The sequence below is a fragment of the Amblyomma americanum genome, chromosome 6 (genome assembly GCF_052857255.1).
Source record: "Amblyomma americanum isolate KBUSLIRL-KWMA chromosome 6, ASM5285725v1, whole genome shotgun sequence".
Classification (NCBI taxonomy): Eukaryota; Metazoa; Arthropoda; class Arachnida; order Ixodida; family Ixodidae; genus Amblyomma; species Amblyomma americanum.
Window position 1 is genome coordinate 98,682,504 of NC_135502.1, and position 27,534 is coordinate 98,710,037.

The 27,534-nt window shown below is 47.2% G+C and overlaps 1 protein-coding gene across 2 annotated transcripts in view; it reads left to right on the forward strand.

Annotated features, from left to right (window-relative positions):
• LOC144093913 (cubilin-like) overlaps nt 1-27,534 on the forward strand; it is a 161,398-nt gene that overhangs the window by 128,850 nt on the left and 5,014 nt on the right. For both annotated transcript variants that reach the window (XM_077627663.1, XM_077627664.1), the window contains exons 50-64: nt 1,202-1,324; nt 2,516-2,646; nt 5,678-5,891; nt 8,293-8,480; nt 9,363-9,528; nt 10,015-10,170; nt 11,802-11,996; nt 15,482-15,853; nt 17,678-17,892; nt 19,265-19,430; nt 20,541-20,788; nt 21,823-21,976; nt 22,733-22,932; nt 25,544-25,724; nt 26,903-27,153. In XM_077627663.1, coding sequence (XP_077483789.1) covers nt 1,202-1,324; nt 2,516-2,646; nt 5,678-5,891; nt 8,293-8,480; nt 9,363-9,528; nt 10,015-10,170; nt 11,802-11,996; nt 15,482-15,853; nt 17,678-17,892; nt 19,265-19,430; nt 20,541-20,788; nt 21,823-21,976; nt 22,733-22,932; nt 25,544-25,724; nt 26,903-27,153 — 2,960 coding nt within the window. The remainder of the gene's footprint in view (nt 1-1,201; nt 1,325-2,515; nt 2,647-5,677; nt 5,892-8,292; nt 8,481-9,362; nt 9,529-10,014; nt 10,171-11,801; nt 11,997-15,481; nt 15,854-17,677; nt 17,893-19,264; nt 19,431-20,540; nt 20,789-21,822; nt 21,977-22,732; nt 22,933-25,543; nt 25,725-26,902; nt 27,154-27,534) is intronic.

Genomic DNA, 27,534 nt, shown 5'->3' on the forward strand with positions numbered 1-27,534 from the left:
CTAATAGAATATTTTGCCATCGGACATCGCTAGAGGAACATACATAAAAAAATTCCAGGAACCCATTCGCTGTGATCGAAATGTGTTGTGATTATTTTTGGTTTTTCTGTTTTTCTCCCCTTTTTGTTATGACGTGTTCTAATTATTGTATTTATCTTTCTCTTGTTCTTCTCGAAATGTAAGGCGTTAATAAAAAGCATTATACCCCCCCCCCCCTATGTAATACCCTCCCAGCGAGGGCCTTTAGGGGTGGCGTGAATAAACAACTTTTCTCGCTGCATTACCTCCTTCAAGTAGAAGACTGCTTTACACATACCAACGCTCATCAAACGAGGCACGAAATCATTTCTTCCTCAGGTGTTGACGTGCTTTTCAACAGCTCGTCTTCTCTGCCGAGTCACAAGGCGAGAGTTTTTCAACACCTTGGCACATTACGCTATTTTTGTGCAATGGCATTACAAGCCCAGTGGAGCCAAAATGCGTAATCAGTCATAGAACTCGTCCATTGGCTGGATTGAAGCGACGTCACTTCCGGCAAAGGCATCAACATCCTCTAACGCTATCGTATTGCGAGTGTATAATGCACTTAGGTGTCCCTCTGATAGTCTTCTTTTAATTCGCATACTTGTAGCATAAGCCGAAGCTGGCAAAGAGGCGGTCGTGTAGGCTGTTTTTATGCAAGAACATGAGCAGGCTCCGGCCCTCACTGTTCTCTGTCGTCCACCAGGAGAAGCCTTACCATCGCCTAATAGCATACGCATGCAGCCGCGTGCCCTCTAGTGCTAGCAATGAACGGGTTCAGCTACTCGAAAGACGAGGCCCATATTCCGCATCGTTTTTCAGCAGAAATTCGCGACCAGGTAAATCTTGACATGCACGTACTTCAGTAACAATAATTCGCATGGCGCTCACATGAAAAAAAAATAAATAGAGCGTGTGAAGGATGTCTTTGCTGACGAGGTGCGGACTCCATGTAGCAGGGCATCGCAAGTGAAAGACATGAAGCTAAGATCACAGTGGAGTGACATGAATTGCCTCTAAAAGAATATTCATTTAACTCTATATAGCAGCCATGCAAGTAGACAGTCGTAGTGGTTCATTTGATAAAGCTAAGCCGTCCGCGTTACAAGGTAGACGCACTGAAAATGCGTTCCGTAAGCAAGGAACTCCAGCGCTAATTCTTCGTTGAAATGCTTCACAGGTCGGCTCTGCAAATCCGGCGACCGAGAAGTGACTATCGCGGACTCGGAAAAAATTTCTATCTACTATTCAAAGGCACACAATTCGACTTCAGGTGGATTCAGTGCTACCTATCGAGTAAACGGTAAGTAGTGGATGAGTGTCTCTCTCCCTGTTTTTTCCAACATGAAGTGCTTCTGGCGATGGTTTCAATTACTCTCAATCTTGAGAAAAGCCTCCAACAGAAACTAAATGCACTCAATAGAATTTATAGGAACTCAAGTGTATCTGCAGAAGTTCAAGAGAAGCTATCGAAATCAGATGGAGTTCAAGAAAATCTGTAATAATATGCCTACATCCCACAGGCAGATAGATTTAATTACACCTTTCAAGAAAAGTTCCACATGCGAACTCCGTTTAAATTACTTTAAATAAAGGTTATGCGCATTCGAATTCCTTGTATGCATATAGTTTTGTGCAAGAATTATACTTTCTCAATTATTTACCATGAACATTTCTCTAATCATCAGTTATCGCCTTCTCATTTCATCTTTATAATATATTTGCTCCATGTGCCTTAAGAAGCTTCTTATCTTTTCATCTGACCCATAGGCAAAGAAGCAGTGGTAGATAAAACAACTTTTGTTGCTTTAAAGCCCACGCCAGTCTTTTAATCTGCGTATTTTATTTGCAGTACCCTATATGAACGCATAAAGCACTGCATCAGATATTGTTCAGGGGCGAGTTTGAGAAAGGCGGGGAGACGATTTGACCCATTAAGCAAGGAATTTTGTGTGTAAAAACCGTATTGGACCTTGTTTTTTGACGAAGAATGCTCAGGTCAGGTATAATGCAAACTGGTCCACCCGACCTCGAACCATTCCGTCCAAAAGTAGCCAGTAAATCCACCCCTGTTATTGTCGCGTATCATCTAACGCCAAGCGCTCGTTTCGGCAGTTAGACCAAAGGCCCTTTCCCGAGCATTTCACTCCATGAAAGCTAAGCACCAGGACGGGCTAAACCTTCGCCACGTATCCAACATGCGTACCTGTCTTCGTATTTCGAGTCTGTACTAGTGTCCTCCATTCTGCGTTCGCTGCCGTAATGTCGCGTAGTTACTTCCATTATCACTCACTGATTGACTAGCACATAGGCAACACGGTTGTTGATGGCAGGCAGGCGCGGGCGCTTGTGTGCAGGCTGAGGCCGTTCTATGCAAACTCGGCCAATGTTTAGCCGGAGCCTCCTGCCGGCGTTAGTGAGGCTGGGTTACTGATGTTTCCTAAACTGAACTTTAAACTTAGGATGGCCTGCGCTTCACTTCTGCGTATTTCAGACTGCGGTGGACGACTGCGCGTTAGCGACAACATGGCGTTCATCGCCACTCCACGGTTTCCCAACAACTACCCCCCGAACACCGACTGTGTGTGGATCGTGGAGCCGGAAGTATGGGGCACGCAGGTCAAGGTACGGTGTTCGACCGTAGATTTCTCCCTCATAATACTCTCATACACAACTCAGATCACTCTCGTATCTAACAAAATGAGCGAATGTTAAAAATGTTCAACCATGCAATTTACAAACCGTCAACTTCACACTCATTACTGAGCTTCATCCTCAGCGCTTACATAGAACGTGTGTGGACTAGCCTGCATGCACAGTGCAGGCTCATATATCGGCGAGAATATATACTTGGGCTTGCTGGTGCACATTTGACATAAAACGCATGACGCGATGAAAACGAGCAGAAGAAGGTACATAGACACTTAGCGCAATGTGTGTGCATGTGCCTTCTGTCTGTCCTAGTCTAGTTCGCGGTTTGTGCTCTATATTTGCATATTGAAAGCACGTGAACAGAGTTTGACATAGCAGCCGCTAAGAGTTGTGTAGTGCCGGTAACAACACATCCAGAAAGAGTGTGTGTCGGTGACGCTTGCATATGGTCGTTTAGAGGCAGTTTAAGTTTTCCCACAAATTTTTTTAACAAACGTGCAACGGGTCGCACACTTGGCCTTCATCCACTTGCACATCACTTGGCCGCATTCAGGGCGGGCGAAGCGAAGGAAGGAAATTGCGGAGCCATCTAAAAACGTTTGTAGTTGAATATTATGAACGCGGTTCGTTGAAGCTTTTCTTGGGACTTCTCAGAAAATATGGGGCCGGAAATTCTGAAGGAGAACGTGTTCAGGTTATTCCTGCCATAAAAGGTACTGATGAGTCTGATACTACTGACATCCTTGTTTGTCAGGACTCCTAGAGAGAGAGAGGGGGGGGGGGTGGAAAGGCAGGAAGTTTAACCAAGAGGACACAGCGCTGGCTGGCTTCCCTGAAAATTTATTTTTTAGGAAAAGAAATGGCACAGTAATTGTCTCACATCTGGGTGGACACCTAAACGGCATGTTAAGGGAAGAGAGGAAGGCTAAGGGAAGAGAGGAATGCAGGGAAATTAATGAAAGGTGTAAACGGGAACACGAGAGAAACAGGTATGTTAAAATGTAAAAATGCGATGGCTCCGCGGTTGAGGAACTCAGCTACTGATCTGGAGTACCCAGGTTCGAATCCCATGGTGTGCTGTGCCATGTCAGTGCACATTAATGATCCTCAGGTGGTCGAAATTATTCTGAAGCCCTCCACTACAGCATCTCTTTCCTCCTTTCTTCTCCCCTTGTGAGACAGATACTGTCCCATTTCCTTTCCCCAAAAACCAATTTTCAATGTTGTGCAGGAGTATGAACCGAGTAATTAATCCTCATCCAGAAAGGGCAGACAATGACCTGGAAAGGTTAGGTAAAACCATGGCGGTATTGGTTTCCTACGCTCCAAAGCGGATCAGGTGGCTCCTTTTGCTGAAATAAACAGTGGGTGCTCGACAGAATTTTAGGGTGTTGAAGGACACAACTCGCGCTATTCTCTTCATTGTGGATAAAGCTCTCCGTGTTATTCTGCCTCAGCCTGTTCACTGGGTGAGGTATTTTGCTTAAAAAAATATTTATTAACTCAGCTGGACTGTAAACAGGACCATAAAGCTATAAATGTTAAAACTAAATAGCTTGAGACGCATGGCAAAGCTGGAGAGTGATAGTCGTGATCCACCTTCCATCGTGATGCGGGCGCTACCGAGAGACGGCGCCACGGTATACGTCATCAATGCGAACCACGCAGGAACACGTCAGTCAAGTGATATGTCGAAGGGCGTCAGTGGAATTTCACGCATACAGCAATAGCCCGAAGTCCCCTAACACAAGACCAAAGATAGCTGAGCTATTTTAGAGCGAAAGCTTCACTGGCCTAGTCAAGCCGAGGACATCGGCGCCGCAATTTGACCTTTAAAGGGGCTCTGAAACACCTTCTGAGGTGAGCACATCAACTCTCTCAATCACTGCATTGTGTTGTCATCAACACCTTAGCCAAATAATACAATTCTACACACAGCAGAGCACCCACAATCACGTGCCAAAGTTGGCGAGCCCTTCCCGGCGACTTTTTCATGCTCGCACCCTTCTCGTCGCTCGCACGTGCGTATACAAGTTGAGAGGTGGCTATTGGTTAGATTCTTTCAGACGTCAGGCAGCTACCGTCTCCGCGGCCAGTAAGCCGTGTAGCTCCGGTTGGTCAGGAAGCTTCGCTCCCGGAGGTGGAGCCGGCGGAGGAGCGCCGACCTTACAGCGTGCAAAATGTGACGAGAGGAGACATAAAGGCGCGAAGACGGTGAAATTCAAATTTTGACTGCAGAGAGATCAGCTTCTACAAAGCACATTAGAAAAATGCTTGCCAGGCAATATTAGTGAATCGGCATGCTTTAACATCCCAGGCATACCGCAACTTTATTAGAGCCCCTTTCCACATCCCCTTTAAGTGGAGGAGCGAAGGAGGCGTGGCAGCCACGTGACACACCACGTCGCTCGCCGCAGCTGAAACCGCGCGCCGCCGCCTCCTTGGCAGCTGTGGCCATTTTACTAACCACGTGACTCGCCGTTTGTTGGGAATAATAATAATAATAATTGGTTTTTGGGGGAAAGGAAATGGCGCAGTATCTGTCTCATATATCGAAGGAGCCGGCGCTGCTCTCGCGCCATTCGCATTGCAGTTATCGCTATGGATGGAGCAAGTCGACCGGAGCTGTCAACGTCGTCGGGACGATCTTCCTAAACCACGCTTGGCTGAACTGAACTGCTACTGTTTTTTTTCTCCTTATAATTGCGGCGTCGGCAATGTTGCATCCAGTGTAGTGACCTACTTTCAGTACTTGGAAAGCTATAAAGGATGAGGAAGTCTATGTCCTGCACTTTTTCCTTGTCCTTTCTGTCTTACCAAGCGCTTGTTTCCATACACCGCAATCCTACTAGCCCTGCATTTCACATATTTGCAATGAAAACATAAAACAGCCTATCCTGATTGCCGTCGCCCTAAGGTCAGGCCAAAGAACAGATAAATAGACCCGCAGCGACACATCATTTCCAAAGCTGGAAGAGGCAACTCTTCTTTGAATCCTTCGCAGTTGAACTTCAGCAGCTTCACCCTGGAAGACAACTGTACCGCCGACTGGCTGGATGTGAAAAGCGGGAACAGCGGCCTGTCGCCCAGCGTGGACAAGTACTGCGGCCAGCGGAACCCCGGCACACTCGTCGGGACCGCATTCATGCTCATATTCCACTCCGATGCAGTGGGCACCGCCAAGGGATTCAACATCAGCGTCACCGCCGTCGGTCTCGGTGAGGGCTGAATCGGTGGCTGCTTCTTCATACACAGTCACACCCTGCTTTGTTTCATTTGGAGTATTTTCCCTTTTTCTGGAGAGTTTTTGGTCTGAAAATAGGCCTAAAAGCAAAAATTGGTTGCTAGCGAATTTTCGCGGAATATTTCGTGAAATTGTATTCTTAACGCCCTCTTGTTGTAACTCGTCTTTGGCGGAAGTGGCGGAAAACTGTAGTGATTTTTGAAACTGCTGCAGAAAAAAGTACCCTAAAGAGAGATGTTTGGGGTTTAAGTGAGGGAATTTTCGGCTGCGGCATGGAACGTCGCTGCTTGGGTCAATGTCGATACTACATTTCGCACTGCCGTTGCCACTTCACGACTGGTGACGACTCTGTGATGCGTGCTGGCACATTAATGTTGTTCTTTCTGCATTTCCTTTCTCTTTTCTGACTGCCGTAGCTAGCCCTTGTTACAAAGCCGGCCACGATCCAAGTCACCACGCGACAAACACATAAGCGAGCCACAGAGGAGCACATGAATTAAGCACACCTTGATCAAGTTCTCGTTACAGGTCAACCGCTACCGGCTTACCTGCACTCAGTCCTAGATTCTATTGCAAGAACAAGAGCCCATTACGCTAGAATCGTGCTTGTGCTCTGACCAGGCAGCTTTTTTTTTGCCAATTAACCTGCAATAGCAGACTCAAATGACGAACATTGGCTTGTCAATTATGCGCGAAGTTTGAATTTTTATTTATTTGGCGCCCAAAACATTTTCTGGCTTCCGTGGCTGGTAACTAGAGTTCATACATACCAGTTGACTTCAAGATTATGGCCCAAGGTGCGGCGAACTTCTGCAAAAAAGTACCAGTGTTTGCGGAATAGTCCCATTTGTGTAATGTCGTTTCCTCTGTCACTATACATTTGGTCTATGTGAAGAATGAACAGCGCAGTTCCTCCAATTAGAAACTCCTATGGAGCCCTATGAACAGATGAGTAGTCAGAGAGGACTATAGCGATGTACAGAAATGGAGCCCAAAGTGGTTCCAGCGTTCCGGCGGCTGGACCTTTTTTTTTCCTTTGTTTGTATGACAAAGTCAGACCTTGAGCTGAAGCATTGTAACCAGGCTGAGGGTCCACCTTCGTTCTATTCTCGTCGTCACAAATATGAACCTTATCGGTTCCTTCTTACTTTGCAGGCTCCTATTTGTGCTATATGCGCCGATCAGTGGACTGAAGAGTACTATGCGTTTGCCTCCAAATACACCTTTAAACGGGATACTTTAGTCACGGCTCTGCCATGTCTGGACAACAAGCCACCGAGTGGGGAAGATATGTGTCGAGACATGACTACACTTGCAAAATCATCTGGGGCTTATCCGGGTCTTCGTGCAATAGGGTATTTGATTGCTGACTGCCCGTGATAAAAAAGCTTTATTTACAAACTCACACCCGTGCTCTGTGGTGCCATGGCCACGGAAATCGACTGCCCTCAAGGCCTACAAGGCACTGGTCAGCTTCTTGAGCGCGACTGGCTTGAGGGACCAGTTGTGAGGATGATAGTGATGACAGTGGATTTTTATGGCGCAAGGGCATCTGCGGTCATGGCACAAGGTATCTTCGTTTGCTCAACGTTGGGTCAAAACATCTTCAATTCAATTCAATTTCATTTATTCCATTTATTTCCTAGAAAATTCTGGCTGGCTGCCTGGACTAAAAGCTGTAGGTACACAGCTTTAAGAGGCCCATGCAGCCATTACAAGGCACGGGGGAGGACTCAGTCCAAAATCGTTACATGCACAAAAAAAGGAGCAAATTCAGTTGGAAATCTTTACATACACAAAAAAATGCGAACACATAGTCAGGTTACTGTTTTCACAAAAACAGGACAGCCAAAAAGCACAAGATCATCATTAATGAAAACACGGAAGTGCAGAAAAACGAATTTGCAAAACATAAAAGAGAACAGCTGTACTTGGGCGCAAATTAGAAGTCAGGAATTATTTCACCCTGATTAAGCCGAGCACCAGGCGAGGGAAAGCTCGTACCCATTGTATAACCGGCGGGTACCCGGCGGCACTGGGGATCGAACCCCGCACCTCCCGCATGCGAAGCGCACGCTGAACCGCTGCGGTCGCGACTAGTTGTGACAATGCCCCTCGCACCCCTCTCTCTTTCCCTTTTCAATCCCCTTATCCCTCTTTCCCTGTGCAGGGTAGCCAACCAGAACACCCTTCTGTCCCTCTGCCTCTTCATCTCTCTCTCTCTTTATTATGAATCTACGTCTTTTTCCTTCCCTAAAACTCCTTGTACAGTAGCGTGCCAAAGCAATCTGCCGCAGGCCAGCTTCTCTGCCCTGCCTTCACTTCCTCTGAGAAAGCGGCCTTCGTTGTGGAATAAACATGTGTGATGTTCGCAGCGTGCGGCGGCCTGGTGCACGGCCGTGGAGAGCAGAGGCTGGAGTCCCCCGGCTACCCGAACCGGTACCCGCCCAACACCGAGTGCGACTGGACGGTGGACGTGCAGAGCGGCTACCGGGCGCTCCTCAGCTTCCGGGGTCGCTTCGACATTGAGTCCAGCAGCGGCTGCATTGCCGACTACCTGCAGGTGCGAAGCCTTACGCTCCTGCGACGGAGGCAGTGGGGACGCATAGAGGAGGAGCAGTAAATGGGTTAGGGGCAAAGACGTTGTCTTTGCAACGTCCACTTGTAAAAAAAGAATAGGCTGTTGGAGGGTTAACTGTCTTTAGCCACGGTCTCAGTCTTCCTAGACAGCTATTCATTGTCTCCAATTATGTAAAGGTGAGAAGCATGCCGTCCATCTCGGTGCTTATTTTCAATGTCTCCCCTGTATGCAGGCTTATATAGGAGGAACAGCACAATATAGGCTAAAAGAGAAAGAAAGCTCTTTTGTCTGCGACGTGCGCGTGAATGGAAGCTCTGATCAGCGGCGAATGCACAAGGGTGAACCGCTATCGGCCACAGTCTCCATCTTGCTTGAGAGCCGCGCGTTATCTGTAATCCTTGGTATTTACCGAGGGGATCGTGGTATAATGTACGAAGCGCATACGGTTTTTGCGACGCCTTTTGAAGAAGGGCGTGTCTCCACTGCATCGGACGCACCTGTTCGTGGTAAAGGCATATCTATCGATGCCCATAGCGTGTTAAGCGCCGTTTGCAACAGGGTACAATGGAATAAGGCACACAAGAACGAACGTTGTTGGCTGAAGGCAGTGGAAGAAGAATCAGCATAACTTGTGAGACGCATAAGAGTTTTAAAGGTGTCACGAAAACAGAAAGTGTTTAGACGAGTACTGATCTTTTATGTACAAGCTGATTTCGTGGAAGGCAAGTAAAAAGTGGCATTTAGTCATCATCCATTTCACGGAAGGAAAAACGAGAAAAGGAAACACGGAATATTTAAATCAGAAAAAAGTACATGGAATTTTAGAAGACGGAAATGGACGCTAAAGCTATCCGCCATTTGCAGGTTTTCAATGAGCGCATGGATGGCCAGTGGGAGTCGACTCCCGTCGGCCGCTACTGTGGTTTGGAGATGCCCGCGCCCATCGAGGCGTCCACCCACCGCGCAAGAGTGCTGTTCCGCTCCAACGGGGACATTGAGGGCGATGGCTTCAGCATGACCATCAGCAAAGGCAAGCACGCACAACAGTGTTTATTTTTTTAAGCAGAAATGATTTTTATGGCTTGCACATCAGATCGACGTTTAATCTAACATCCGTCACTTCTCGCATCACATTTGCATCCGCAGCGCAGAACTAGCCTCGACCACACCTGAATAACAACAAAGACCGCCTATGTATTCAAAAACGCTCACTGTTATAGCAACGTGCACCGTGCACTGTATGCATGGCCGCGTAAGTTGGAAGGTAAATGTTGCCTTCGTTATCCAGGTGGATAACATCGGATAACTTCGGGGATAGGAAGACGAATTAGAAGAAGGAATAACTTGACAAAATATCTTGAAATGGGTCCTGAGGAGGGCTGGTAATCGTCAGGCATCTCGGAACTTCTTTTGCCTTCTCCTGTTCGGATATCGTTGAATTCGCTGACAAGTATAATGGTTTTAATAAAACAAAAGTGTCGCAGTCTTCGTTTTATTTTTCCTTTTTTTTCCACAGCATGCGGCGACCGGTACGAAGACGACGAAGGCGTCATCACCTCCCCGCGTTTCCCGGAGAACTACGCCAACAACCTCAACTGCTCGTACCTGATCGTGGTACCTGAGGGCAGCCACGTAGAGCTCAACTTCGACCAAGAAAACTTCGAGCTCGAGAGTGAGCGAGCAGACCTTTGTTTCGGGGTCACGAACCTACGCACTGAAGTTTTGCTACATGTTCAATTATGAACGCTAGTGCAGAGAATGCGGGCAACTGTGAGACACTGGAAACCTATGTTTACTAAGGCGCAATCTTTAGAATCCACTTGACATATCTGATTCGCTGGCGTCGCGATGGAATTGTGTTCACTGGTGGTAATCTATCACACCGCGGTTGGTCCTTTTGCATCAAAAAAAGTTAAACGGGCGTTCACGTACTGTTACTTGAGTTTCAACGTGAGCTGTACGTTATAGTGAAACGTGGAAGAAAGGATGTGACGAGAGAATTTTCTCGGTGGTTCAGTTGAGAGTTTATTTAACTGCAACGATGAGTGTTGAATGAGCCATGCGACCAATAACAATGGGTTTTGTGGTGTTGACGGTGTCCTCAAGATCACAAGGGGAAGGGGTGTTCAACAGACCAAGCTATAAAGAAAAAAAAGATTAGTTTGGAGCTACAGAACATTATGACAAACGTCCGCGTTGGTCATCTTTCTGACTTCAGAGCAAAGAAAACAAACCTTGAAAGTAGAATATTCAGTTTGCGTCACAATTTTTCGCAGCGCATTTCCTAAGTCGGCACCGCTTACATGACACGGCTAAGTTATAAATGGAAAATTGTGTATGTAATGTAAAATGGAGGTTACTTCTTCGGTGGATAAACGCTCAGGTGAAACCAAAAGCACGGCTGCACGTTAATAAAGAGCCTTGCCAGAGATAGTGCCGCAACCTGGAGGTTCGAGAAAGGAACTGGCTGTTCCCGCTGGAGAGGTATTGGTCTCATAGCACTCGCACACAGTGTACGGATATGAAACCTATTAAAAAGTCGCCGCGGTGGCTGAGTGGTTATAGCGCTTGTCTGCTGACCCGATAGATGCGGGTTTGATACCGGCCGTGGCGATGGAATTTCCATGGAGTTGAAATTCTAGAGCCCCGTGTGCTGTACGATGTAAGTGCACTTTACAGAACCCCAGGGTAAAGAACCTGGATGGGAAAGGACCACCCAGGTGTGTCAAAATTTCCGGAGCCCTCTACTACGGTGTCTCTCTCAACCTGAGTCGCTTCGGGACGTTAAACCCCCATAAACCATATTAAGGTGCGGGCCGACTAATGACCGACTAGACCGCACAAAAATACTTTAGCGCAAAAAACTGGTGTACTGAAGCCAGCGTAACAAGAGAAAGAAAACGTATTTACGTGGCTAGGTTAGTAGGCTTGTAAATGACACCAAGCCAATAATTATTTGCACCTCCTCCCCTACATACAACATAGGAGCTGGTTTCAGACGTGAAAAGTTAAGACAGGCTTGAGCGGTTGTGATATCAACACACGGAGAACCCACGTAGACTGCATGATTTTAAAGCAACCGGCCATCACAATTCTAATTTGCATTTTGTTGGTTCTCTTTCCCTGAACCAGAAATTTCGTATAAGCGACCAATATTTACTTTCTCTACATAATAGCGTCGCAACAGTACGACGACTGAGCCGAAAAACTTATTCTCTGCTTGAACAGCCTTACTACTAATGCCAGTACTATTCTCTCATGCCTTCGTTTGCGAGAAAGACGTAACACCACCTGTGCGTGCAGACGCCGAGAGCTGCAAGTACGACAACCTGACTATCTACGAGGGCAACACAACTTCGTCTCCTGTTCTGGGGGGCCCCTGGTGTGGCACCAGCGGTGCACCAGGCAACTACTCCGTCGCCTCCTCGGTGCTCGTCATGTTCCGCACAGACTGGAGCAGTGCCGGCAAGGGATTCCGCCTGTGGTACCGCATATCTCGTGAGTGTGCAAGTTTCCATTGGGTACCACTGAGCACTTACTGTTTTTCGTACAATGGTGAGCGATGACTCCACATCTGAAGAGTTGCTGCACGTGCTGAGGCGTCCTGCTGACGAATCGTAGCAGTGGCGGATAAAACATCATATTAATTCTAGTGCGTTTTGTTGTTTTAAGGCATGAAATTCCTGCGTGTTGCAGGCGTCTTTGAATTACTTTTGTGCTTTCTGCCTATCTGTCCGAGATATGTATTCAAGACTTTCTACTAGCTTCATCAACTTAGCAAGGGATGAAGTTATTTATGTATTCTCGTTAAAGTAATAACAACGACTCCAAAGGCAAAATAATCCATGTAGACAACACATTACGTTTCACTAACTACTTTTCACGAAGTTGTCTTCGTGTCTGCTTCCCCACTCGTAATGCGAAATCGTATTCGGTAAACAAATAAGACGAGACAAAGAAGAACTCCATATAGCTTTCATTACAAATCCAGAAAAATTGAGTAAATGCCTTATAGTGTGAAAGCACTATTGGCCACGAACTTGTAGTTTTGCCGTGCTGGCATTCACCGTGGTCGCACCGCACCACGTGACGAACCACGTGACAACTAGCCATACAACCAGACTAACCTGCACTTGCAATCAAGATTAACCAAATCTAACCAAGCTATGCTACGTGTATGCTACGTGCCGGTACGTATATGCGTGTGCTACGTGCTCGCGCTACATATATCCTGGCATAGCCAAGCTAAGCCGCTGCCAGCTTTAGTTGTCGCGGCTGTCACCACGCATCGCAGGCGCTGAACACCCAAAATTACCAAAGGATTTTCTAATGTTTGGTAAAACCGGTAGAGTGCACTGACTTTCTATGGCCGTCAGTAGTCGTGAGCGCGCCAGGCATCTTACAAGTAATACTTCGCTGCGTGTAGGAAGAGTAAGCCATCAATATTCACATGCTCTAGCAGCACTCACAGCACTCAGTACGCTTAACGCGACAGCGTTGAAGTGCCGAAAAAGCGGGTGGCCCACTTGCTACAAATGTCACGTGACCTTGTGACGTCATCACAACCTGCCTACCAGATTATGAGAACTCTGACCACCATGGCAGAGGGCAGTTAAATTAATTACTAGTACAGATAGGTCACTTGAATTTGTGAGGTCGTCACAACTTGGCCCCCATGGCAAGTGGCAACCTACCCTCCGGACTGTAAACTACCTGCCCCCTGTGGAACGTGGCAGTAAAATTAGCCAGAACAAATTCCATTTAGCTGCCAGCGCATGAGCCTTACGGGAGCTCGAGAAGAACAACCTGGGTCTCACAAGCACCACTGGTGGCTGTACTTGAAACAGCCACCGACTGGGGCAGTGGTACATCGCTTAACGGCTGCACCAATGCCCTAGTATTGGTGCAAGGACTCCTCGCGATCTATGAATGTAAGCAATCAGCAATTCTGCAGATACTTACATGTAGGCAATACCGGAACGAGAGAAGGAGTACTTGCGTGACAAGGATCTCTAATGCTTTTGCACTCTACTCTTAAGGGGTAACTATATATGGAGGTTTTCTGAACATTTTGAGGTGATGATACCGCCACATTCTTTAGAGGAAAGCATTTTTAAAAGTACCACGATGTATTTTCAGATAATAGAAACAAGAAAACCGAAACCTGAAATGGGTTTCAGTGAAACGTATACGTCACGACATACGAATTATAACGTCATAGATACTGTCCCAGAACTTATTGTGGGCGCATTAATTGCCTAAAATAGCGGCTATAAGCGACAGCGCGGGCCGTATTTGTAGGAAGTGTCCAAAAACAAGAGCGAAATTTGGTCCTTCAGCCAACGCAGAGCGAATATCATTGAGCGTGCCAAACTGTGAAGTCACACATGCAAGGTTGTCCGTAGAAATCGGCCGGACTGATGCCATGAAATATTAAATTTCAAAATTCCTTTTGCGCTTCAACAAGACGTCGTCCGGGTACGAAATTTGGCACAAATGACCAGAAAACGGCAGTGCTTCAGTGAAATTTATGGAGCTACAAAAACTGCCGAAGTTGCCTTGAAGGTAGGTTAACCGTTATTATGATAGTGACAGAAAGAGCAGTGTCCGTGTCTGCGAAGTGATACACAAAGAGGCCGCTGCACGGACCCAGGCCGCTGCACGGACCCATTAACGCCACCGCGCCATGCCCTTGAGACGGAGCTTAAGTGTCCCCTCAAGTTTTTCTGACAAATAGGTGCGCGCTAATCTTACTGAGTCACGCGGTGTTCGCTACTGTCAGCCGACAGATGGCTCTACTTGCTAAAGTCCAGGGAAGTTGGGCACATTCCTACGAACAAGGACAATAGCTTAGCAAGGAGCAAGTCAATGCTACTGGTAAACCCAGTGCTGTCCTTATTTTTTTTCTTCTCCAAATGCAGTGCCCTCCTCTCACTTTTCCTTATTTTCATGGCATGATAACCTCTTATGCAGTAGGTGAGCCACACAGTTCAATGTGGTAAGCAAATCTATCTGCGGACGTAACGAGTGCGCTTTCCGTATCTGGCACGCTGCTTAACTATAGTCGGATACAACTTAAGTCTGCAGTGAAGCTCCGCCCATATTCAGGGCCGCCGCACAGAATTCCTCCACGACAAAAAAAGTAGTCCGTTGTAAAAACTTCTCTCGACACCTAAACAATAAGCTAATCACGAGAAAAGAGTTATATGCTCATGAATTTTGATACCTGGTTTGTTTAATGAAGTCCAACATTAAACAGCTGATTTCGTTTATTTTGTGGCTGGCTAGGGGTGTAATACAGTACGCCGCGGATCGTGGCCCAGTGTTAACAAGTGCAGTTTTTTTAAGTTGTATCCTACTAATAAGCATCAGCTGTCTTTTTTTTAATTTCACAATTAACGCTGCCGAAAATAATCAGCGAGGTTGTGCGGTATCTAGGACTTTTACAAATTCGAGGATACCTATTCATACAAGAGATCGGTTGCTGGCTGGCACATGTTACCCAAAGGTGGATCAATCTCGTTGATGAGTTTTAAACACAAGAACTGCTTTCCCTACCAAACTTCTGGTTCCTGTCTTTCCAGTGTCAATGCATTGCTCGAACACTTGCCTAGCTCCTAGGAATATAGTTCGGCTGACTCTGCTTTCACCGACCAAATTTGGCTGGTGGTGAGGATGGAAACGGTCGCCCGAAACTATGGACCTCTGGACTGTGGTACCCTGACTATGGTTCACGTGGGGTGTGCCTCAGTTATTTTTACGATTCAACGAATCTTTCTATTGCCGAAATTCAAGGGTGGGCTAGTTCTATAACTATATAGTTAAAAAAACAAACGATCGCAGGAAAGAACAGTGCACTCTTTCTTTACTGTTCTTTCTTCTGATCCCCGGTGTTTTAATGCGCTGTTTATAACAAGTTCGTCAGCCAGTCAAGCATTTTTGTTGTCCTCAATTCCACTTTCCTCCTCCCCCGTGTGGTGCAGGCTGCGGCGGCAACCTGACCGCGGAGAGCGGCACGTTCAGTCTACTTTCGTCGGTGGCCGAGGCCGGGGGTCAGTCCCGTTGCACGTGGCGAATCCGTGTGCCCGAGGGCCGGGCTGTCGAGCTGCGCCTGGCGCTGGCTGCCGAACAGCACGCGGTGCACTATGCGGACTGCACGGACGCCTTCGTCGCCAGCCACGTACAGGTGCTGGACGGCGACAGCGAAGACGCCCCGCCCATCGCCTTATTCTGCGGCAGGCACGGAGGACCGGACACCTTCAAGAGCACCGGCAACAGCATGGCCGTTGTGCTGGCCGTCAATACCATGTACCTGGTCGGAGGCGGCTTCAGAGCCTTCTACCGCAGCACGTTGGGTTAGGGGTGTTTTCAGACATTTTGCTTGCTAACAACCAGCACGGCGTTTCAGTTTCCCCAAGTCCCAAAACCTGTTTCTTTTTTGCTCAAGACAAAGTGGTACAGATCTGATCCAATAGCAAAGCCCGATACTATGAATGGACACGTGGGCTGGCCGGTGCTCTCTTGAAAAGCAAAAGCAAATTCAAGTCTACAGTTCTAGGATTTAGGCCGTCTTATAAACAGCATCGCAGCATGTCGTTTTTACTCTCACCCATTTTGCTAAACAAAAATTATGACAAATTAACCTTTTCAGAGCGTACGCAACAGCTACGATGTGAAGGGTCTCCAAGCGCATCTTGAATGTACCCGCACTGAAGAAGCAAGCAGTTGTTTCCTCCGTGTGACGTTTTACCGTTTACAAGAAGCTCTAAGAGTCTCATTTTGGATGGGATATAGTGCATACCCAGAAATTCTAGACCATTTCTTTCAACAGGAGTTGTTTACGAATGCAATTTTTTCTCATAACGTGCACTGACATCACACAGCACACGGGCGCCTTAGCGTTTTTCCTCCATAAAATCGCAGGAACCCGACTGCGGCGGCTGCGTTTTTATGGAGGAAAAACGCTAAGGCGCCCGTGTGCTGTGCGATGTCAGTGCACGTTAAAGATCCCCAGGTGGTCGAAATTATCCTGGAGCCCTCCACTACGGCACCTCTTTCTTCCTTTCTTCTTTCACTCCCTCCTTTCCCCTTCCCTTATGGCGCGGTCCAGGTGTCCAATGATATATGAGACAAATACTGCGCCATTTCCTTTACCCCAAAAACCAGTTATTATTATTATTATTATTATATCGTAAGATTGCATCACAAAAATCACGATATCCGCAGATCCCTACCGGCGAGCTAGAGTTGTCTGCTAAAGGCACACACCATTACATTTAAAGGCCGTCTTAACTGCTCAATGGGAGCGCAGGACAAACTTTAAGAGCAAGAATTTGCAATGCATTTGAAGATTAGACTACTCCTATAAATATGTTCATAACAGTATCGTAAAGCATTCCACGTTTTCCTCACATTTAAACGTGATGTCTAAGAAAGCTTGACTTGTGGCATGTAATACTCATGTAATACCCCTAATAGGGGCATTTCAGGTGTACAGTAAGTATGTAAGGTCCGAAAAGTGACAACATGACTCCGGTGAAAGAAAGCCCACAACCTCCGCAAGTAGCACACGGGCTGGCCCCATTGAGTTCTCGCGGCATAGCTGCCATCCATCCAATAACCACTCATGTACTACTCTAACCACGCCGAGCCTATTCCTGCAAATTTCCTAGACACATGAATCCGCATACTTCTTGCCGTCCATAACTTCTTCCTCCCTCAGCACCCGCTCTGTTCCTTGAACCATTCATACCTTACGCCCATTGCGTGTGCTAATCCACGCTGCTCATTTTCTACCGTTTTACTTTACACCTGTCATTTTCGTTCACACCTGCCATTGCGCTGCCCCACAGTTATTAAGCGCTTGCATTCCACCCCGTAACCTTATGGTTCCACCCCATAATCTTATTCTGTTGGTACCTGCACTTCAGACTTAGCCAGCCCCAGTTCTAAATATGTCTGTTGTGGAACAAGCTGTAAACCGCAAAGTCAGGATCCAAGAACTGGTCGATTACCCGCTTTATCATTTGCATGACAATGAGGCTGGTGGTGCTGAGAGTATCGCTGTGCTCTTAAATGAGAAGAGAGAACATGAGACCGCTAAGCTGTATATTCCATTTGCCTTTCTCAGTACTAAGTCTCCCTCTATCTCTCGGACGGTGTCCACCTGATATGCACAGGCGTGAACCAAGGCTGTGGCGGCACTCTACGTACGGAGTCTGGGACGCTGGCCCCTCCGAGCCGAGACAGTTCGGGCAGCTACCCGGGCGGCCCGCTCAACTGCCTCTGGACTCTGGTGTCCCGTTCCGGCTACGGTCTCGAGCTCAACGTCACGGCGCTCAGTCTGGGCAGCGGAACCCTCCCTTGCACCGCTGGCAGCACCGACTTCCTCGAGGTGCGCGTTCCTCTGAACTCATAGGGATTGAGAGCGGGAAATGGCGGAGCGAAAGGAGAGAATGAGAAAAATGAGGCGGAAGGTTCTTGCGTTCTCACAATATTATGACGTCCCCCTCATTCCTTTACTCGTTTCAAAGTTCTGGTGGCCACCCATGAGGAGTGCAACCATGTCTTTCCTCTCTTGATGAGCTCCCCATTCTCCTTGGCCTCCGGTCTTTCTCACTAGAAGACTACCGTAACGCACTTAGCTTGCCAAAGCTCGGATGACCTGTCAGTGGACGAAAACCTTGTAACGAAAGAAACGAATGGGGAAAACGACACTTTTTAACTACAAAGAGCGATTTGTCTAGATTGCACGCTGTCAGTAGTGTGCTCTTCACTAACGCAAAATCGAGCACGGTATGCAGGAACTGCGTTTTCTTCTTGCGGCGAAGTTAAGATTCGGGATCGGGTTAGTTTAGGTTTCAAAACAGGCGCTTTGGGGTGATTTTCATCGCGAAATCAAATCCATTATGAGAGTCCGTATATACACGGTCATTATTGTCCCTCAAGTTCTAACTTGGTGTAGTTGCGATATCTGCGTAGGCGGAAAATTTTTGTATAGAGAACCGTCCCTGGGATGGCAACTGGCTGCATCCTTATCTCGTCAACATGATGATGAGGAATATTTGTTGTGCAAGGGCAGCGTTTGGCCAAAAAGTGCCATGACACAAGGTGTTTCTCAAGCATTTCATCCAAGATTAGCCGAGCACCAGCCCAGGAAAAAGCTTGCATTCATTGTATGAATGGTGGTGGGTGCACGACGGCACTGAGGTCGAATCCCGCACCTGCCACATACGTGGCGGATATTCATACCACTGTGCCACCACTACGGTATTATCCGTCAAAAAGCACGAAGGCAAGGAAATGTCCATGTTACGTTTTGAATTTGCGTTTATTCGGTTGCCTTTGGCAGCACAGAACGGCAGAAACCGACCATGCATAAAAATTCACGACTCAAAATGATCTCTTGCGTGTTTAACAATGTCTAAAAATGAACTCAACCAAAAGTGAACATGGAACACTAAATGGAAACGTCTATGAGGCGCGTACCAGCAACTAGGCAGCTTGTGCACAGTCTGTTTAAATTGCTTTTGGATTTTGACTAGTGACAGGGGTTGCTTTCACTGGTACCGCAAGGTGTAAAGGGTCCAGGTACCTTTGGCAAGCGTATGACTGAGACAGAGTCTCAGCAGCGGCCAGGGTTTTGTGATGTACTACTTCACAATCACGGTGCTCCCTTGATAGCCCTAATAAGAGTGCAGTTGGCCGGTATACCTATAATGGGCATGAGCATCTGCGTGTTCGGCAACCGTGCCGGGCGTGCGCAGGTGTGGGACTCCCTGGACGAGCAGCAGGAGCCCCTGACGCGTCTGTGCGGCCAGAGGCCCCCCGAAGCACCGCTCCGCTCTGCAGGCAACACACTGCTGGTGCATCTGGTCACCAAGGCCACCGGAGAAGGGCCCGGATTCGCTGCTGCATTTCGCGAGCTGCCGCGTGAGTACATCTACGCGCATGTCGGAGCCTTAGCATAACTGCAGTCTCGGTTAACGGCATAAGTGGCCAGTTAGAGAGCCTGCTGGCACCCAATGTTTCTCATAGCTGCACTCGTAATCACAAATAAAAGCGACTGCGCTTGTACAGAGTTAGCAGTATGGTCTGTATTCCCCCATACCGACGGAGTATGAAGCCCAGACAAGTGGAGCCTCCCTAAATGAAGCCTCCACCTGCAAGAAACGCCACCCACCACCCCACTCTCTAGCACCACCCACCGGAAGCCTGCGCAGCAGCAGAGCGGCAACGCGAAGGAGAAATCCAATTCAAAGACACTGTGGGAAAGCGATCAATGAAAAAGCGATATGTACAGCCCTTACTTCTAACGCATATTTGTCGCATCACCTCGTATGATCGCCCGCCAGTTCTACAGTGGTATCAACCGTTGCTGAGTTTTTGTCGTTGTACACTGGTGATATCATCCATACGCCGGATTGAGGCCTCTCGAAATGCTCTCCAGCAGTTCGAGTATTGTACCGACCGCTTCCACTCTGTCTTAGCATTTCCCCGGCCTAGTCACACCACTCCAAATCACTCTGTGCAGCATACGACCATGGTCTTGGTATGCTAATATTCACTCTGTCGCTGGAAATGATCACTAATTCTCTTCTACAAGAATTCTGGGTAACTTTCCTTTTTCACCATAAACCAAAACTTATGGTTTCCTTGCATACAAGGCGCCCACAGCTCGTTCGCGTTTGCCGTAGTGATGGTAATATTGCAGTCCGAAGCTGAAAAACATGGCAACAGTGCCTTGAGAGGCCGTTACGATTTCACGAAGTGAAACTCAGTCACCATAATCCAGAACTTACGCATGCAATAAAACTGCTGCCACGTGCTTCCTTTCATTAGTACGGGTGTAGCTCACTTAACGGCATACACTATAGATGAGTGCCCTCATTCCTCAATACAAGCTGCTTCTAGAACACAAAAAACTGGTACAAAGGCGTGTCTATAATGAGGTGATTTGTTAGCCACGCGTATTCATGGCGGCATAACCGCACCCAAAGTGTGAGTCCGTCTGTGTCACCCACTCTCTCTATCCATACGTAGCGCTGTGCGGTGGCAGTGTCAACGTGAGCGGCGATGCCTGGCAGACCTTGGAGAGTCCGGGCTTCCCCAAAGCTGCGCCTGCCAATGTTCGTTGTCTGTGGGTGCTACGGGCCCAGGAATCGGTGGACATAAGCCAGGGGCGGCTATTCGACGGCGAGGGTGCCTTTAGAGATGTCACCATTAGATTGAAGGAGATGAGCCTCCCATGCGAGGACGGCGCTTACCTGGCTCTCATCACGGATCAGAAGGCAAGTGAAATGTTGGTGTGGAGCAAATGTAGAGCAAATGTACTGAAAGTGTTTATGAAAGAGAAGCAGAAGGCAATTGAAATACTAGTGTAGCACAAACGTGGTACAAATGTACTGTAAATTAGCATTAAATAGAAGCAGAAGGCAAGTCAAATACTAGTTTAGTGCAAATGTACTACAAGCGTACATGAAAGAGAAGCAGAAGACAAGTGAAATACTGGTGTAGTACAAATGTACTGCAAGTGTGCTTGTAAGAGAAGCAAAAGGCAAATTAAATACTTAAATACTAGTGTGGAGCAAGTGTAGATCAAATGTAGTGCGAATGTACTGCGAGTGTGCATGAAAGAGATGCAGAAGAGAAGTGCAGTACTAGTTTTACGCAGGTGGAGTTCAAGCGTAGTGTAAGTGTAGATGAAGTAGAAGCAGAAGACAAACGAAGTGCTTGTCTGTCTTAGTCAAGGCGAGACACGACGCATCCATGCAGGCAGCAGCGCAAGGAGAGACGAAACAAGAGCGTAGAGGCAGGACGGAGCTGACAGTCTTGTTCCCTAGCTCTGTTCAAGTTGCTGCCAATATAGAACACGACGATATAACCCAACTCACCATTCTGGCAATACATGAAGGGCTCTTTACGGTGTAGATATATTGTCACGACTCAAGGAGAGCCGTGCAGGTAGGTGTAGGGGAGAACCCAAGAACGAGGTCGGTCCTGTTTAATCCGAGAGCCAGGTCTAAACCGCGCGCCTCTCAAGCTAACCACCGCTTTGTCACCATTTTGACTAAGCGCAGAGGCCGCGCGGTGATAGGCACGTGACAATATATGAAAAACTAACATATTTGACATCGGAGAACACAGAAAATGTCTGCTTTTTTGCCAACTTATGGCCGTCATTTCGGCGCAGCTGGGAAGACTGGCGGGTGTCGCTGCATAAACCTCAGTGTACAGAACCACGTGCATGATGTAAAGAGCCTGTTTTTGCCAAACTCGGAATGATGCGCTCCCTTCTGTGCTTTTCTCCCCTTGCTCCGTGCAGTACTTGCAGCAGCCGCCTGTGCGGCTGTGTGGGCACAGTGTCCCGCAGGAGTGGCTCAAGCCGCACGCCTCGGCCAGCCGCGTGCAGCTTCTGCTGGACACAGGGCGCCGCGGAGGCCAGGCCAAGCTGAAACTGGAGTACGGCGCCATGCAGGGTAAGAGAGACAGTGCAGCCCTTACATGCAAAGGCCCCCTTCATCCACCTGCATGCTTGGTTCATTCATAAGCGCGAGCAAAACTATCGGATTGCGGCGCTTCGAAATTTTCCGATGAATGTGTCAAGAAACAAAATTAAAATGCGAACAATAGGTTGTTTGGAAGTGCTTATACTTGGACCCTCTAGTGTCAGGTTGTTGTGCAGAATTGTCAAGAAAGGATTCAAAAGTTTTGCTATAGTCGAAGCTACATTCGCACGTTAATGCCATTGGACAATGTTTAAAGTAGTTTAAGATAACAGTACTTGTTTTTAAAGACGTCGAAGTTATATGCATTGCCTGTAAAAAACTAAGTACCTGTGTAACCTTTGCTTCATTGCAAATGTCGCATTCTTAACAACAGAATCTCTCCAAGCGCTGACAACAACATTAAATGAGACTACCTTTGTGATATCAGGTTGTGCCTTATATGGCTCAGAGCTATGTAAATGAGTTCGCTAGTCCTCTGAATTCGTTTTCTACATGATATAGATTATTTTACTGCGTCTCATAACAAAACATTCATCATACATTATATCGCGTATAGAGTTAAGGATGCCCACATAATAACCACAACACTTTTCTTCTTTTTTTAAGCTTCAGCTAATGCATTGTTGTCATAGCTTTGCAGCCGTGAGAGTTGTTAAATATTGTCGAACGCGCGGACAATACAGCGGGTGCGATGCTTCGAACACACTTTTTTCGGTCCACTCGCAGACGCCAACTTGACATACAGCCAGCCAAGCGGTGTTATACACAACGTCGACTATCCGGGTTGGACCACCATAGATGATTATCCGACAGTCCTGACCATCGCGCCGGTCAATACCTCATCGACGTCGGCCTTGGCCTTCTACTTCGTCCGCTTCCATGTGGGCAGCACTCTGAACAACTCGTGCCAAAACGCCTACATGCAGGTACTCCAAAGTGGTTTCAATAGTAGGCATGCATGGTAAGCTTTCCGCTTTATGTTAGCGAATGCCACAGTAAGCAAATGTTGCTTTCTGCATCCATGTACTGCACTGATGCTCGTTCAGTGGGCTCTTGCCTTTGAAAGTACATATTTAGTTATTCTGGAGTTTGGAATGACTCAAAAGTGGTTGCGGATCCGGCGTTAAGTGAATATCCGTTCCTGCAGTGTTTTACCTGGCACAAAACTCCGTCCTCTGGGCGTAGCGAACGCTGAGGAGAGCCTGCATTTGTATATGACTACGTTGAATGGCTCCTCCTACTCCCTTTGCTTACTTAAACGTGCATTTCCATAATCTCCCACCGAAGCTGAGTCGCCAAGAAACAAAAATTTCAGGCACGAAGGGAATTCATCGTGTCCACACTTACTTTTGTCTCAGACGCTGTAGCCTTGAAAACGCGAAGCAGTCGAATCTCGAGTGATACCCATTCAGAAGTGTAGCAACGGCTTGATGCGCATGTGCAACAGCACCTTTTTCTTCCTTTATTCTTTCACTCCCTCCTTTATCCCTTCCCTTAGAGGGCCATTCAGGTGTCCCCCTATATGTGAGACAGATAGAGAGAGAGAGAATCAACTTTATTGAGAGCCTGCAGTTGGTATGGCTACCTTAACATGGGTCAGATACTGCGCCATTTCCTTTCCCCAAAAACCAATTTTCACATGTAGGTCTCTGTAGATGTATCTAATATTCCTTAATCAGCACGGACATTTTTCATTGCTCTCACCAGTAGTGCTGCTTTGGTTTAACGGCTCGGGAATAAAACCAGCGAATAAAATCGATATTCGCAGTGTCTGGCAGTGTCTGCTTCAGCCACAGAGTAGCGTCATTGGGAAAGATGTGAAGAAGCGAAGATCATAGGGAGCGTAAAAACCAAAGCAACACTACTGGAGAGCAATGAAAAATGTTCGTGCTGATTAATGAATATTGGATCCATCTACAGATACCTATAGGTGAAAATTGGTTTTGCGGGAAAGGAAATGGCGCAGTATCTGTCTCACATATATGGGGACACCTGAATGGCCTTGTAATGGGGCTTTGGTTTAACAGCTCGGGAAGCAGAAACCAGCGAATAAAATCAATATGCGCTAATTTGTTAAGGTACCAGAGAAATACCCGCAATGAAAAGTACCATACGCTCCCTATAAACTTCGCTTCTTCACATCTTCCCCAATGACGCTACTCTGTGGCTGAAGCAGACACTGCCAGACAATCACAAGACAGCCTATGCATCGGTGGCTTAATTGTTGCGCTCTCATGAGCGATGCTTCTCGTCAAACAGACCGGAACCCTACCCAAATGGGGGCCTTAATTGCATTTTTTAACCAATATCCTGAACCCCACGCATCTCTGATATGATTCATTTTAGTTTGAAGGAAAAAATTACATACCATGGATCATATGTGCCGGGACGATACTCGACACCTCAGTCCTGAGACACCCAAGGCTATTGATATGGGTAGAGATCGTGTATGGCAGGTTACCGTAATGCGCACCTACGCCATATTTATGAGCCGTTACGAAAAAAAATTATTCAGAGCGATTTCAACCACAGCTAACGTGTGCTCATCGGGATTCATAAAGCCGTACGAAAAATTGCCAATTGCTTGTTGCAAGGGCACACTTAACGCTTTATACTGCGACTGAGCAGCGCAACAAAGGCCGAATCTTCCAGCGACCGCTTGTCTTTTGGGCTAGAGTCTGAAAACCGCCAACTCTGGATGCCACAAGACTTGTGGCTTCACAGCGGCACAGAGCAGAGTCAGGTGATGAGCACTCGTATATTTTCTATGATCGCATCGACGGCGCGGGCCGCTGCTCCACGAGAACAACGCGTTTATACCAACTCCGGTGCATCTGCGCGCAAGTTTTTGGGCGATGACAGCAGCAGTGACTCAGAAAACAACTTTGGTTCGTCAGAGTTTATCCCGGACAGTGAAAGTGTGTCAAACTGGCCCGGAGATGCTCATCTGGTTCTACAGCACAAATGAACAAATGTGCAGAAAAATAGAAAAATGTAAAATTCGCTGCGAGGAAAGAAAAGTCAAGCATAAAACAAATGCTTTCTGAGACATGCGCGGCCAGTCTGCGCTTCACAACATCAAGCAAATGTTTTCCACGGTGGAATGATATTCACTAGGGCTAACGTTTTCTTATCTACCTCAAGAAATTCTGTGCATAAACATTTGCTGAAATATTGAACTGATCCCTCACATACAAAACCATATTCTTAAATTTTTATCATCCTTGTGTGAAGAAATGTTGATGTCTATATATGTTTTTTTCCTTTCCAGTTAGAAATTTTTTGTGTAAGTTTTTCTATTTGCTTTAATAAGCATGTTGACTGGGAGTAATACCACCGGAAAGAAAATTTCTTACTCAGAAAAATCACACTATACACTATAGCATCAAGGATTCTCTTTTAGAGGCAAAAAAAATTTACTTCACTACCCAAAAACAATTACATTTCCCGCGAGTAGAAAAGCATTAAAAGCACTGACGCTTCGCGCATTCTTCATTACACTAACATCACTCTCGGTCTTTGCCTCTTCTACCTTAGGTGCGCGACGGTGGCGCCACCTCTCGTGTCCTGGCCCACGTGTGCGGTGACGTCAACCCGAGCCCGGTGTTTTCAACCGGCAACCGGCTCAGCGTCATCGTGAAAAACACGGGTGCCGGTCGAGTCATCGGTGCCTGGTCCGTCCGATACATCATGGTCTACTTCACCAGCCCTGAAGGAGGTACATCGTGGTAATCTGTTTACAAGTAGTACATGACGCAGCACTTCATAACGTCGTCCGCACTGTTGAAAAGCAACTGAAAAGAATAGAACTAAGAGTGCTTCTTCGGCATTTCCAGCACCACTCCTATTTTCGATTCAAGAGAAATATTTTTCCGCCTATAAAGTATACCCAGGCCTCCAGAAAGCAGCATATTGAACCAAAAACAGCAATGGCTAAATTTTGGAAGGCATGTACAAAACTATATAACAATTCTAAATTCCAGCATTTGTCAAATACTCAAGGGAACGTGGAATCACGTTTGGTTTCGACGATGCACATGGTGTTAGAAACTGAAAAAAAAAAAGTGATACAAAATCTGCCTGGCAGACGGCATGCTACCAAGCTCACTCTTTTGAGAAATATTATTTATTGCGTTCGCTATGTGCGATATGAAGGATGCTAAGTTCGCTTAAGACAAAGAAATCAGTGTTACATGGCACACTCTTAGAAAAAGCTGACAGTTAGCTATGTACTATCGGCGTGAAATGAAATGCGAACAGCAGAGCTCGTGGTCAACGATCTATTTTACGACGCCCGCCTGTCGTGGTAAGAGATAAGCACGTTCTTCCGGTTTGCGATAGTTTTGCTTCTGCTTTTTTGACGTTCGTTTTCTCGTCTTCCACTGGAGCACCACATTTCTAATGGCGGCACGGTGGTAAAAAAAACTGTTTCGGCGCAGCCTCGTCAGCCAATGAGCTCGGACTTTCCTCTCATGTTTTATGCTTTTCACTGACCCCCTTTTTCTGACCACACACACTTTTTTTTCTTTTTCATGAACCCACGTCCGTAAAATTTTTGTCCGTGACTGTACATAACGTCTCAAAGGTTCAGCTTCTTACATTCCACCAATTATTATACTCTATGTGCCTTGAGAATTCAAGGCGCTAAAATTTTTCCTTAATTACGAAAGGCCATGATCAGGATGTCCTGCGTGAAGCATTGCCACCTGTCTCCATTTTCCTGCGGCCGTGAGGTTGATGCAGATTACGTCAATTACGGCTCCTCGCTATGATGGGCGAGGTGGAGCGAGGAATCCCGAGATATGACGCACCTATCGTTGATATTGCCCGCATAAAAACAGAAGGCCGTTGAATGTGTTTTTTTCTTAATACCGTTACTATTCTTCCCGCGCGCAGCCCCCGCCGGTTGTGGCGGCAACGTGACGGCCAGCGAGGGTGCCCTGTCCAGCCCGGGCTTCCCGGCGACGTTCGCCCAGCGCCGCACTTGCACGTGGTTCGTGACGGGGCGCGCCAGGGCCACGCTGCAGCTGAGCTTCGTCGCGTTCGCCTTCAACTCGTCCGCCGCTGCCTGCGAGGCCAACTACCTGGAGGTGTACGACGGACACCGGGACAGCCCGGACGCCAAGATCACGCGCCTCTGCGGACAGGTACGCATGCGCGCACGATGGGTAAAATGGAAAGAAGACGTGATGATTCAATTTCTTGGGGCACAGCCACCTGAGGTATGAGACTGGACTCTTAAGTTCACAAAAACACACATCGCTGAACGCAGTCGAGATGTATGCCTATATAACTGAAGTGCTAGCTTTCCCTTTTGCCAGCTCGATAGTAATGTCATCGCAAGTAACTGCCCATTGTAATTAATTCCCGAGCGTGCTATAGATATTTTTTCGGGCCTTTTTCGTTTGAAGGAATCCGATTTCCGTCTGGTGCTGACATTCGTATAAAAGACCTCGCAGCCGGTACTTCGCTCATTCCGAGTCCGATTCGGTGCAACACGGGGTCCCTCGCTCGTCACGTCTGTGTGA